A 14829-nucleotide genomic window follows, 5' to 3' on the forward strand; every position below is an offset into this window, starting at 1 on the left:
AGTAACGCGTCCTTTCAGCAGGTCATCAAAGGTTAGGGAGGGTCAGAAGAGACTCCCAGAAAGATAAAAAATGTGAGAAAAGCAACTCTAACAGAGAGGACAGGCAGGGCTTATCAACATCCTAGGGATGAACAGAAAAGTCACCTCTTATAGATCTTAAGTTTGCTTTCTTTGAGACCATGTTCTCGGGCATGGGAGTGCAGGACAAACAATGAACCACCACCGTCAGAACCACCACAGATGGCCACTTACAAAATACAGATTCTCGGTCCCACCCCATAAATTGTTTTATGAGAATCGCAGGACAAAGGCCCAAGTTCTGCACTTTTAGCAAGATTCCCAGGTGATTTCTTCCTTCAAGTTTGAGGATCACTGTCCTAGGGTCAGTGGACAGTCTCTCAGAGTTGAAGCTCAGGAAGAATATGACTTATTTCACATATGAAGAAAATCAGTTGTATATAGGTTCAGTAACTGGTTTTGAAGTTCTTTTTCTACAAGACGAGTCCTTTCTTCAAATAAACATCTGATGTCGAAGTTTATGAGACATGAAAGTGGAGCCTTTCTGGCTGAAGGGGGTGGTGGATGAGGGGAGGTGAGGGAAGGAGGGAGCATCTAGCGCCTCAGTGGTGCTCATGGTATGTAGCTAACAGACCAGGGACAAACCTCCACATATCCTATTTCCAAGGATCTCTCCTCTGTGGAATCCCACTGGGGTGTGAAGGTCAGTGTGGTAGCTAGGTCTCCCCAAAGCGTTGCCACCCCAGGAAGGGAAGAGGTCCCTTCAGTCAGTCCTTGTCTTAGGAAAAGCAGAGCTGTGGGGAGGAATGTGACTGACCAAAGATTAACGCTACTGTCCCTTAAAAAAAAAAGAAAATAGTTTAACTGTTGATCTGATCTTCTCCCACCACCACACTGGGCAGGAATGGGAGGCTGTTTAGGAAGCTCAACTTCCAGTTGGGGGAAGGATCCTTTTCTCTCCATGTCGCTTCCTCTTCACCTCATCCTAATTCTCTCAGAGGATGTCCTTGCTACTTATTTCTCCCCCAATCAAAAACCAACCTCCACAAGGACAGGGGGCATCTCTGGTTTCGTTCAGCATTATATTCCCTGTGCCTCACATGATACCTGACACAAAATGGGAGGGCAGAGAGAAGCAGACTTATGTTGAACTGCTGAATGTTTGAAGGAAGTGATCAATCTACAATGAGTCATTCTACATATTACTGTGAAATTCCTGTAGTTAGTCAGCCACAACCCAACCTGCTGACCTGAGGGTGATAAGCAAGTATCTGCCAGGATTCTCCTCCTTCTGTCCTGAGACTCCCCGTATGTTAACGTTTGAGAGTCTGGTCTCACTCTGTCTTCTCCCCACCAGACTCATGGTGAGACTTTATCTCCTACCATTTCTAACCACAGCACCCCTACTTTCACCACCACCACCCCTTCTGTCCATAGGCTTAGCCAGGTGGTTTCTGGGGTGTAATAGTCTACTTGCAGAATAAGAAGTTAAAAATACACTTCTAGGATCTCTCAGGTGGATGGGTCCAAGAAAAAAGTGGAACTATGATCAACAGAGATGTCTCTGCTCTGAACTACAGAAGGATGCATGCAGAGAAATCCTAGCTACAGCTTATCCCAGCCAGGACTTTAATCTTTCTTTCAGTGTGTGCAGTAAAGGATTAACTCTGCATAAAGAAAGGTTTGGTCCTTGCCCCCCGCTCCTGGATGGAAACCTTGAAGCCCTTGGAAGGTCCTTCCAGATAAGAGTGTCTTTGTTTACCTGGGGCCTTGGGCCACACCAGATAGTCAATGCTAACAAAAGTGATTTAAGTGGGGGCCTCGGGCCACAAGGTAACAGCTCAACTTCTAGAGGCTGGAGACGAAGGTCAACCAGGCAGACAGGCAGTGATGCCATGTGACAAACTTCTAATGAGAACCCTGGACACCCAGGCTCAGGTGAGCTTCCCGTGCTGGCAATACTCCATGCATCATGCCAGACGTCACTGCTGGAAAATGCAAGCACTGGCCACACAGCTCCACTGGGAGAGGACAACTGAAGCTCCACACCTGGTCTCTCTCAGCCCTGCTCCATGCACCTCCTCCCTTGGCTGACTTCAATCTGTATCCTTTCACTGTAATAAACTGCAACACTGAATAACAGCTTCTCTGAGTTCCATGAGTCCTTTCAGCAAATTATTCAACCTAAGGGTGGTCTTGGGGACCACCTGAACTGCAGAGTACCCCAATATAAGTTTGTGATATGGTTAAACTACTCCTAACAGGAAAATGTCTCATCCTGAATGCTAGAGACTCACTAAAAATCTTACAATGTGAAACAAAGAAAAAGAAAAAAGATGAAAAACATCACTTTGGCAATATCCAATTCCACAAGAATACGTATAAGCTCTGCTTATAATTCATAGCCAATCCACATAGGCATGAAGTCCTCACACTGTTCATTAATTTTTGTCCATTCAACTTCTGCTTACTTTGATTACAACTCTAAATTTGCTCATGTAGCTGCTTTCCAAGTCCACTAGTAAAAATATTTTATGAACAACTAGGTCTGATGTCTATATTTTTTGGATAGGATGATGAGGTTTTCTTAATGTTTTGAATCATTTTAATGATTAATTTGAAGCCATTACATCAGGAAGAGATACATATACACGATCCCTCTCTAATCTTTTCAGTACTTACACTTGTAAGCAGATGTTTCAGATGGTCATTTAGAGAAGGGCCAACAACGACACTTAACTGTACCAGAGCATTCAATCCTCTTTCAAACACTTCATCATCCAAGTGGACCTGGGGAGGGTTGGGTGGTTAGGGGTGCACAGGCAGGGACAAAAAGAGGGGAGAAGGAAGGATGGGTAAGGAGAAAGGGCAAGCAGGTAGAGAAAAAGAGATTGAACATTCAGTCCTAGAAGATAATCAACCAAACCCAGAATCTAAAACATAACCTTTAGTACAGGACATCTAGAAGCAAAAACCAAATTTGGCTTGACTGAAACATTAATTAAAATATATTGTAGCCTACAGAAAGACTGATTTGAGGTTCATTATTTTCTCTAATTACTCAAGATGTCCCTTTTTACCTTTAGTACATCCTCCCAAGGTGTCTTCCAGGAAGTAATCATCTGGCCCTGAATAACATTGGCCTAATTCTGCACACACATCAAAGTCACAGGTAAAGAACAAATTTGCATATAATTTGAAAGAAAAAAAGACATAAAATATTCTAAATGTACCACAGAGAGTCTAAAGGAATAAAGGACATACCAGAGCTGCCTTCAGCACAGGAATCAGTCTAGGAAGCAAAGGCACAGCTTTCTCAAGAGCACCTGTGACCAAAAGTAATTCTCTAAAACCCTCCTTTGACACAAAGGTGTACGGATGTTTAGTCTCTCTCAGACCCTGCCAAAACAAAGACAAAAACATGATTTACTACCCATTTAGTGATGCTAATACCAAAAAAACTAATCCTTACTTGTGTAAGTAAAAATCAAGTTTTATTATTATTGTTTTCCTATTTGTGAAATATAATTTCAGTAATTACAATTTCAATTAAGCTAAGATATCATGGAACACAGGACATACATGAGGCAGGAGGGATCTCTAACCAAGAAAAGAAGGAAAGGAAAAGAAAAAGAATAAGAAAGAAATAAAAGGAACAGGAAAAATCAAAGGAGAAGCAAGGAAAAGTAAAAGAAATAAAGAAAAAGAAAACAAAGGAAAAAAGAAAACAGAGATAAAAGAGGAAGGAGGACAGGAGGGAGAGGAAAGAAATAAAAAGAAATAAAGAGAAGGATAAAAAACTCACTAGGATACTAAAAACATGTTGTATATACTCCCAAACACTGCCTGAAATCAGAGCAAATTAGTTTAAAATGTATGTTAATAAACTCCACTTTATGAATGCAAAATTACTGGACCCCTTATCTTAAAGGTGATTTTGCAACTTGTTTAATGACTTTCTAAAATATTATATTTCCTTCATATTTAAATACTAAGACAAATCTTATACTATGTTTAAAATGCATTGTAAGATATCAAATGTTATTTTTAACATCAGAATGTCAAACAAAAATATGAAAAAAAAAACAGTGTAAATCATTTCTTACTATGCCTTTCACCCCAAATGCATTAGGAACAATTAAACAGTAGTCTTTTGATTTAACTGATTATTTTGAGTCAGGATAAAATAGGTACCTTTTCTGAAAAGGTAAAACAAAGAAAGAAACCTAGAGGGGTGGGATAGGGAGGGTGGGAGGAATACGCAAGAGAGAGGAGATATGGGGATATATGTTTATGTATAGCTGATTTGCTTTGTTATACAGCAGAAACTAACACACCATTGTAAAGCAATTATACTCCAATAAAGATGTTAAAAAAAAAAAGAAAGAAAGCAATGGCAACATTCCCTCAGTTTGACTAATTATTATCTGGAATAACTATAACCAGCTGCAGGGTCATGCCTAAAAATACTAATTTTCAAACAATTTGTCCTTGAGACCAAACTATGTGTTTCCAAACAGTGATGAAACACTTCTTCTCCTAGATGCTGTCATGCTTTTGAAAACTATGATACCAAGCACACCAGCACCATTTTGGAACACAGGTTCTATGGTCTTAGGAGCACCCCTATCCTTTTCATTTTAGAGATGAGGAATCTCAGGTCAAGAGGTGAAATGGATTTAAATAGTGGTGGTTCTGTCACTATTTCCCCATTAATAAATGAGTGGAGTTTACCCAGTACAGAAATAAAAGCATTGGTGTTTGGAAAACGGGTATTTAAAAGACTGACTTTATGAGGTCTAAACTAAACTCAGAGTCCCTTTGGGTACTCCCAAGTTAAAGCACTCCCCATTCCTTGTGATTAGCTAGAGTATGTTTTAAAAGGTATCACTATAGTTTTGATTCATCTAAAAAATTGTTTGCTACCATATATAAAAACTTTAAAAAAGAACTAATGAAATATTAGAACATCTTTAGTTTTCAATACCAAGTTTAAGAGACTGATTAAAATTTAGTTTCAAAATAGGCTACCCATAAAAATACACTGCTTATTACACCAAAATACCTTCTACAAGCTGAGGTACAAATTAAGAAAAGCTGAGACTTAAGAAAATTTGGCAGTCTTCAGTAGTAACTGTTATGTCCATTTAAAAGAGTAAGTATACTTGGAAAACTAAAGGAGGAACTAGAAATTCTAAGGATTCACTATAATTAAGGAATCTCAATCAGCACAATTATCTACTTTTCTGTTTTGCCGCCACCTGGCCCTCCCCACTAGTTTTACAGGAAAAGTAAATGTTTCTTTAAATGAAGAAAAAAAGCTTGAGTTTTTTCTGTCATATTTTATTTAGATTACTTATTATTGTATGACTTATCCTAGAGGCACTGCCTATTCAGATTAATACCATCGAAGCTCTTGCTGTCGTTCTTAACATCAACAACAACAAAAATGATCCTTAACTCTTAAAGAAGACAAGTATCTCAAAGGTTAAGTACAACTGGTTAATTCACTTCTCAACTTCTGACTCTAACTCTATACATTTATAAATAATGAAATTCACAGGAGATATCACTGACTCTCTTCAAGCTAATACTATGCCAACTGTTTTCCTGACACAAATGTTAAATAATATAAAGGAATCTATCAGCAGTTTTTCTAAAATCCTCTACAAAAACCATCTCCATGATATTCTACTTAAAATGTACCAGTAGGCAAAAGCCCAGAGAATTCTCCCAAAGAACATTAGGTAGGTAATATCAGTTCCCTAAGAAACATATCATATTAAAGGTCCCTGCTTCTATAAAGAAAGACCAACCAGTAATTGTTATCTGATGCAATATAAGTCCAAATCAGTGATATTCTCCTGATTTGACTAATTGAATTTGATTCCAAGAATTTTTTTTAAATTAAATATAAATATTTTATCCACTTATCTACAAATACCTGTGCAGATTTCATGTTTCATGTTTAATTTCATGTTTATAAAGCTGTTTAAACAGTTTAATAAACATATATCAATCATAATTAGTTCCTAAGGGAATGTGGTGCTTTAATACAGTTGTTTGGCTTTTATTTCAAAAGTATTTACTGATGAGTTACAAAATAACATTTAACACAATTTAAAAAATTTGTTTTCCATAAGCATTTAGGAAAGATAGAGTATTTACCTCAGCTAAAGTAATAAGAAGAGGATCAAACGGAAGCTTTTCAGGAGGACACTCCCACTGTAACCTGTGTTTTACTGAACCATGGACCAATCTAAAATATAAAAGGCAGTGCATGTAACAAGGACAACATATATTAAGCAGTGATTATCTAACATATACATATTCTTTCTAGAACATAATCATATTAGAATTATTCTGTAACATGTAGGAATACTATGACCTTAAATGATGTTACAAAGGCATCTTATAAAGCAATAATTATATATTTATAATCCTACAAATTTCTACTCTTTTAGCAAAATTGTTTGGTGGCAAAACTAAACAACTCCACATTTGTTTAGCCTACAATTTTGGAATTCCAGCATGTTGCTATTTGTGTCTTAATGCAAATGTTACATTTGATATGTTTCAGTTATAATTATAGCCAAATAATATAGACAAAACTATAGCAAACCTACCACAAAACATGCAAACAAAATGTGATAATTAGAAACATTATTTTTCAGATGGAAATCATTTAACCCTAATATGAATAATCTAAAGGCAAGCCAGGTTTTATCCCTGTTAAAGAGAAGAAAACTGAGGCCAGGAAGGTGCAATGGCCCATGCAGGGTAACAAAGAGGTAGCCCCTTGAATTAAAGTCACTGTTGCTGCTGCTTTTTTTCTTTTTAACAGCCTTTATTGAGACATAACCAACCCGCAATAAAATGGACATTGTTATACAGTATAGAATTATACAGTATAGAATTTGATGTATGTAAAGTTTTGATGTATGAATACACCCATGGAACCATCATCACACCCATGATCATGAACTTATTCAACACATTCAACTGTTACTTCACATTCCTTTTGTAATGTTCTCAACTTGACACCTTCTTTTCATAAGAGCAAGAAGCCTCAGCAACACTGTTTTTACATTTTTAGTAATAATAAATTCTCGGAGTGGGGAGGGTGTATAAGACCCTTAAAATAGAGTTTCAATTCAGAATGCAAATACAAAATAATAACAACAATAAATTAAAGAATGCTTCCTGAGCTTATTTTTCACTCCTAGCCCTCCAAATCTGAAAATACCACTAAGAACTACATTTCTTTAACTTTAGAACAACAAAAACAATGTTCTGATTATTCTTTCCACAATGAAAACAAAAGTTTCTATCATCTATAACAGGATAAAACTGGTTATACTTAGAAGAAATTAATGTTTCTCAGTAGTGAAATCTTAAAATGATATCACTCTATTAGTAACCTGCATTGTTTGCTTTAAAATAGTTTTGATCTCTATCCAAGAAGGCTACAAGAACTGCATCAAAAGTAAACAAAAACAGCTATATTACTCATTAAGAAATATAATTTCAATAAATAAAATTGTAAATCTTTGATTTTTGAAGCATAATTAAAAAAATAATGAAACAATTTCACTAAATTGTGAACTTCCAGTTCACGAACAAAAAAGGATTATTTATTTGAAATTTGCCCAAGCCTATGAATGCTTAAATTGTTTTAGAAACTGGTTCATTCAATTTCTTAAATTATTTGGTGGTTTACTGTAGATCTATCAGTAATTCTATTTTGGAATTAAAATGATTTCCTTCAACAATGTCCCAGGATCTATACCACTCCAATAGCCAAAGTATGAATAAGTCACCATTATTTCAACCTCCCTAGTAAATAAAACTTTCAAAACTTTAAACTGAAAACTGTATTGTTTACTCAATTATTTTGAATAATATGATCAATTATAACTTGTGCTGATTTTACCTGCAAGGAACACCTCCCTTAGAGTAAATAGCTGCAAATGCAGAAGGGGCTCGTGACTGTTCACCAAACTGAAATAAAAAATGACAAGAATACAATAAATATTAACTATCACCTCCACTTTGTGATACTTAATCAACTTCAACCCTGTTGTGGTCAGAGGCAGATCGGATACACTGACTTTCAAGCCACCACGCTCATATCAAGTACAACATCATTTTACTCAGAAAAATGGCGAAAAAAAATGATCAATCCTCTCAATACTGAAACCACAACCACAAACGCATTTTGTATATTTCCTTTTACCCTTAACTTGTTTCAGAAGGCTTGAAGGTAGCTGAAACCATATATAAAATAAATATACTATAGATAAATATTTTTAAATATAAATACTATAAACAAATACAATAAAGATAACATCTTTCCACCCCTTCCACACACTGTGACCTTTCAAAGTGAGGACTAAATGGAGAAAAGGTGTACGGGGAAAGTATAATGTGTTTTCAACCTCCCACACATCTACTTCTGCTCCACTCAAATATGGACAGTCTTGGATGGTCAGAGAACCTGTAATTTCTCCAATCTGGTTTTGTGCTTCAATAGAAATCAAAGGCTTAGGATGAACAGGAGTGACAGAGTTGAAGACAGAGCAAGACTCTCACAAACACATGCCCGGATGTGTCTGCTTAGATATATAACTTCACAACTTCCAGTTTTTCTACATAATTATTTTATGACTAAATTAATTCTATATGCACTCTCAAAGACAATTTAAAAGATGATCAATCACAACAGTTAAACAATCGCAGCATACATAATTTCAATATAAGTGATCAGAGGCTTAAGAATTTAGGCACAGAAAGTAAATATTTTACCACATGGTACTTTGAACATAATCAAATGAAACACAGCTGTCTAAATTACAAAATATAAACTTACTAATCTATTTTAAAGATACAACTAGCTAAAAAAACTTTTTAAAGTCACATTCAGTAATTTTAAAATGTACGTAAAAGTCTAAGTTTAGAACGAACCCTTTTTCCTCTGGAAAAACACATATGTTTTAAGTAAAAATACATAAATGACATTTCATTAAAATATAATATTATAATAAAAGATTAATTTACAAAGCTCAATCTATGTTCTGTGTGACAATTCACAGCAATACTAACGTTTCATTTATCTAATTATACTTCCTGCTAAGAAAAATGTAAGTCTTAAAAACTGTATAGATCAGTGAATTCTCAAAAAGTGAATATACCTGTGTACCAACACTCAGGTGGAAAACATGAATGTTACCAGTGCCTCTTTCCAACCCCTTCCCACCTTTTCTCCCAAAGGTAACCACTATCCCGACTTCTAACTGATTTGCTTTGGATCAGGAGTTTTTACATATCTTAGACATGGTCTTTTCTAATATACCCTATTCTCAAGTCACATCGTTAAATTATTTCCCAAAGCTTTCCTTGATTTTTAATAAAATTTAGACTAGGGCCACTAAATATTACTAAAGTTTTTCTTTAAAGAAAGGAAGAAAATTGAAGTGTAGCCATAAACTCCCCCAACGAAATACGAGAAAAGGAAGAGCACAGAGAGATCAGGGCATTTTTCACGTGTTTGATTTCCTTGACACTGCAAATTACAGAAAGAAGTGAAGGAACATAGAAGCTTAAACTATTTTCCATTTTCCTTTTATAAAGTCAGAAAATCTCCTTCTGTCCTTGGATAGTTCATTGTATCCTTACTTAAGTATCTGCCATATTTTACCTGCCATCAAAGTCCATGTCTCAGCCACTCTCATCATCCCCTTTAAAGGCTGAAACCATTATCATCTTACCCTATGTAAGGCTGGGCCAGACACCATCTGGTGTTGGAGCACAAATGTGTTCACTTTTTGGATAAACTGATCTAGAAACCTACAATTACGCACTTTTATGTACATGAATCTTATGTTTGCTAAATGTGATTAAATTGCTGTGAGAAGGCAAAAGAAAACTAGGGCTGTAGTTAAGAATTCTAGTGGAGCTCATTTATAGATGACAGACAAATGGTCAGAGACTTTATGCAACTACAGAAGCATGTAATTCATCCTATGGCAATTGAATACAAGTTTACTCATTGATATTAGGAAGTAAAATAACCATAGTAAAGTAAAAAAAAAAGAAAGCTGATATGCAAATTATATTATACTCTACAATACTCATCCATGAATGTGATAGGATATACCAAAGCTGGTTTTTACTTTACACCATCTCAATTCCACACTCACATCATTATCTCCATTCTTCATCATGATTACCATATGCTTTCCTTCACCACTAGCTTAAAACTAACAAACAAAAGAACTTGGGATTGCATTCAGAATGGCTCAATAAAATGTCTACTACTTTGGAAATCTACTGAGTCAGGAATCTCTTTGGTACCTACAGGGTTAATTGTTTTAGGGTTAAGTTTATCACTTGGTCGAGGATGAAGTTTTCTTGCAGATTCTGGAGAACTGGTTGACGAGGAGGATTTCCTTTGTTGAACTGTAGTCCTATGTTTTATTTGTGCACTTGATGATGTCCTTTGATCACAGCTATCTGGAAGAAACAGAATATCAACAAGGAAGAGGTGAAACCTCATCCTGCATCCGTCAGTATAACAGAATGTGTCATCAACAAAATTTACCTCTTCATTTAAAAGCAACATTCTGTACCTGTCTCTCTGTTTCTTAACTGTACACCTCTATGGCACTCGGATTTCTGCATTGCTTCTTTTACTCCTGCAGTTAAATGAAACTTGATTTCAACTTTTTTGGGGAGAAGGATTCATTAACAATATAAAGACCAAACAGAACAGAGTAGGAAATACAGTAAAAGAGCCACAAAAAAGGTATGGTATGGAACAAAATACCTGAAAGACCAATAAGAAAATATGAAATTATATCAACTTCAATATCAATAACAGTAATCTAAAAACCATCTGTAAGAAAGTAAGATGTATAAAAATATGCATTTTTCCATTCAAACAGTCAAAATATACGTTTAGAAACTAAATTGTAATCCTCTGGCTATATTCAGAAAATGCAGACCAGATTTCTGGAAAAAGTGGTTGGCCTGTCCCATATTGTCTTCACCTTCTCTGGCCTCCATTATTTCCAAAGTTCCAAATGTTAACATATGCATAACAAGTCCTACTTTTCCAGTGACAAAATGAACTCTCCTACTAAATGTACCAAAAGTTCCCTAAACTGAACGTAACCAAAACTGAAGTTATCACACTGAAGTTATGAACCTCTTGTTAATTCAAGGTACAACCAGCTATCTGGGCCCTCAGGCTGAAAAACGTAGGATCATTGTCTCCTTTTCTTCCATTTCCTACACTCAACCCTACAGATGTGATCAGTGTGGTGTGACAAGGTAGGAGCTTTGGGCTCAGATCTGGGTCTGCATCTCATCTCTACCAATTATATGTTTAAGAATTTAAGCAGATTATTTAATCTCTCTGAGCCTTGACTTCTTGACCTATGAAAACGGGGGAAATAATACAAACCTATCAAGGCTGCTATTAAAGGTTAAATAAGATAATATATAAAGTTGCTTATCCAGTGAATGGTGGTTCACTTCTCCCTCTTTCACAATTCCCTCTTTTCTGCTAATGGGAGGGCTCTAATTCATAGCCCTTGATTTCCTGCCTAATCAAATTATTTCAAGGAATCTTCCACCACAACACTCAGACTCATACACTCAACTGCCTGCTGGTATTTCTAGGTCTAGCTCCAATCCCAAGTGCCATGCAGCCTTTCCTGATCTTCTGTTTCTCAAATGTCCACATCCATAGCACTCTGATTTATGCACTGCTTCCTTCTGATTTCTATTTGATTACTCCATTCCCCCATTTATATGACACTCCAATTATTCTTCCATTAGAGCACTTCCCACTTTAAGTCTTTAATATAATTATTTTTCTAAAAGATCTGTAAGATCTTCTCTTAAGGCAACACAGGTGAAGTCTTCTTCCACTTCCAAATGACAGCTTTTCAAATATTTGAAGACATGGGTCATAACTCCTTAGTTTTCTCTTCTTCAGGATAAATGCTGATGCCTTCTTAAATGAGTACTAACATGAGATTATTTTAATTTACTTGACAAATTAGAAATCTTCACAAGGACAAAGCTCCATGTAATAACATTCAGCCCCCAAATATTTCAAATACCATGTGACCAAAGTACCTTGTAAAGATAAACTAAATGTAAGATTATTTCTGTACACAGAATAATTTTAAATTTCAACATTCTTGATTTAATACACTGATCTAATTTTCTCATCCTACTACCAGCAGATGAGTTACTTCCCAATATTACACTTCACATTCATCCCCAAGGCATTTTCTAGAAATATGGTAATTAGCTCATTAAATTTGTCAGATAATATTCTAAGATAAGCTAAGGCAGGCTTTAATTACATCAGCCTAATACTGCACTTCAGTGATTATTCAACAAGTATTTACTGTTGCACCTGGTCTCTGTTTTGAGAACTCCTGATGGGGAACAATACGATATAAGTTTCTGTTTAATAAAAAAAAAAATCTGTGTCAAGGAAACTTGAGTTTCCTCAACTCTATAACTGGGGATAATTACAGTAACTAGCTACTCTAAAAGTAGAGGAAGACTTTAGAAAAGTGGTTGGCACATAGTAAGTACTATATGAGTTCAGCTATTGTCATTTTCTTTGTAATGGTACAAAATGTTTTTAGTATTAGTATTACTAATAATAGTGGGGGTCAGTGTAATTAAATTATGTTTTCTCCTTTTTGAAAAATTTGGTTTAATACTTGTGCTATCAATTTGAAGACCTGATTTAAGTTCAGTTTTTTTTTTTTTTCTGGTTGTAAATTGTAATAGCTGTCATATTTGAAAAAGATGCATCACAAAGATACCTACTTACAAACAGAAAAATAGCATTGTTCACTGCGTCAAATCATGATGCACATTTTTCAACATTACCTTCCAATTCTGCAAAAGTTGTTGTTAGAATGACTCAATTTCTATCTCCTTTTATGTCAAATAGCTGTTTCTGTAAGGCACTAACATGAAAGAGCTACATTATATTTTGAATAAGTTCAAAAAGCCACTGAAACTCTTCACTTGAAAAACATGTTAGAAAATTGAGCTTCCAAAGGTTTTAAGTATACAGGACACTTTTTATGTGTAATACAATTATGTAATTTTCAGCAACAATATCAAAACATACACACACACAATGATGCAAACATTTCTCTGTCCACTTCCAAAACACCCTGTTAGTTTCTTTCCAAAACAATTAGTTTTTCAGTTACCGTTAAAAGTATCACCTTTTACTTTACAGACAAATGAAGTGTACTCAATTTTTAAAAATAATATCCACCTCGCAGCATACCACTGACAGCAAACCCAGAGCATAAGTTGTTTGTAAAGGGAAAAAAGCTTAATTCATTTTACACTAAATTCTTTTGAGTGCTTTTTGGTTAAATAACATGTGGAGGGTGATGTAAAGGGTTAATGGTGGGAGGAAGTGAAAAAGTAAGAACTATTTTGTGTTCTAAATATTGCAACAGACACCCCTCAATCTTTTACAAAACAATATATAAATCCTAAATAGACACTAAAATCCATAAACCCACTTAACCCCAACACCTAAACTATGTCACAGTATCAGAGAGCAAACAAACCAAGGAGGGCCCCCACTGTGGACCCCTCATTTTTACTTTAGGTTTCCTTAGATGCTGCAGGTCATCTACAAGGGATTATAGGCATCTGGGTCAATGCCAGGGAAGCATACTCTTTTTTCATTGTTTTGGACAGTTCATATATCCTATTTCTTTTCCCACATGCATTTTCTTCCCGCACTTGGCTTTGAGACCACTGCACTAAACTATCTGGCAAATTCTCAGAGGCAGAGGCCACTTTTTTTTTTTTTTCCTACTCCCTAATCTGGTGTTTGGAAGTTCCAAAAGTGTAATAGGAGCCCCACAAAAGAAGATGAGCTCCATCTCTAAAACTCCTTCAAATTCCAAAGAACAGCGACACAGCCCAATATTCACCTAACCCAATCCTTTTCACCATAAAGTACTGTAAATCCAAAGAGCCAGTATTAAGGGTCTTAATATCTTCTTTCCATTTTCCTAGCCTCTCTGCCTCCAACACCACACATTTCCAAATACCTAAGACCAGTTCAGAGCCGGGATGTTGTCAAAGTTAGAAAATGAGGAGGACATGGAGAGAAAAAAATGGAAAGAAAGTTGTGTTTTTTTTTTTTGTTTTTTTAAGAAGGTCGGAGAGAGTGGGGGAAAGGCGGCCAGTTCCAAATAAGGCCGACAAGGCAACTCTCGGTCAAAGCCCGACCAGGAAGAGCGAGCTCTTGGCGCTCAGCATCTCCAGGCTCCTTAGCAACGTGGTCCGGCGGCCATAGCAACAGGCCAGAGAGGAAGTCTCCTGCTCCGAGAGAATGCGGGCGGCACCACGTATTCCCGCACCTGCGCGGCTCAAGGCTCCAAAGACCCGTTCCTACCGCGCCTCTCTCCCGCCGCGATCTGCACACCAGCCGCCACCCCACGTGGGGCTTTTGCCCAGCGCCCGCTGAGCCAACAGCTACAGGTCCCGCCACAGGCCGCCGTGGGCCCGGGAAATGAGGTTTCGCAGCATTCCCGGATCTCGCGGCGCCGTGCAGTGACATCAGACGCACGCTGCGTCCGCTAAGCCAATAGCAGGGAGGTCGCAGAGGCTCGCCAGGCGGGAAAGGGTTGCCCTGGCAACGAGGCGACGGGTGTTGAAAGGGAAGCTCGCGAGCTAGGAGCTCTGTCTCCGGGGACAAAGGGGCTCCTGGTGGAGGGTATTTTAGGAACGATAGAGCCAAGGAGC

General features: G+C 36.8%; 1 protein-coding gene across 4 annotated transcripts in view; it reads right to left on the minus strand.

Moving 5' to 3' along the window:
- The window catches only part of PACRGL (parkin coregulated like), a 33992-nt gene extending 19380 nt beyond the window's left edge, over nt 1-14612 (minus strand). For 3 of the 4 annotated variants that reach the window (XR_009532972.1, XM_060103656.1, XM_060103643.1), the window contains exons 1-7: nt 14445-14612; nt 10647-10712; nt 10376-10530; nt 7952-8019; nt 6187-6277; nt 3283-3417; nt 2701-2808 (exon numbers count right to left, since the gene is read on the minus strand). Coding sequence is in view for 2 of the 4 variants with exons in the window: in XM_060103656.1 (XP_059959639.1) it covers nt 2701-2808; nt 3283-3417; nt 6187-6277; nt 7952-8019; nt 10376-10530; nt 10647-10698 (609 nt within the window). In the remaining 2 variants the exon portion in view is untranslated. The remainder of the gene's footprint in view (nt 1-2700; nt 2809-3282; nt 3418-6186; nt 6278-7951; nt 8020-10375; nt 10531-10646; nt 10713-14444) is intronic. The other variant, XR_009532973.1, reaches the window with a different exon arrangement.
- Between the last annotated feature and the right edge of the window lie 217 nt (nt 14613-14829).

This window comes from Mesoplodon densirostris, chromosome 1 (assembly GCF_025265405.1).
Source record: "Mesoplodon densirostris isolate mMesDen1 chromosome 1, mMesDen1 primary haplotype, whole genome shotgun sequence".
Lineage (NCBI taxonomy): Eukaryota > Metazoa > Chordata > Mammalia > Artiodactyla > Ziphiidae > Mesoplodon > Mesoplodon densirostris.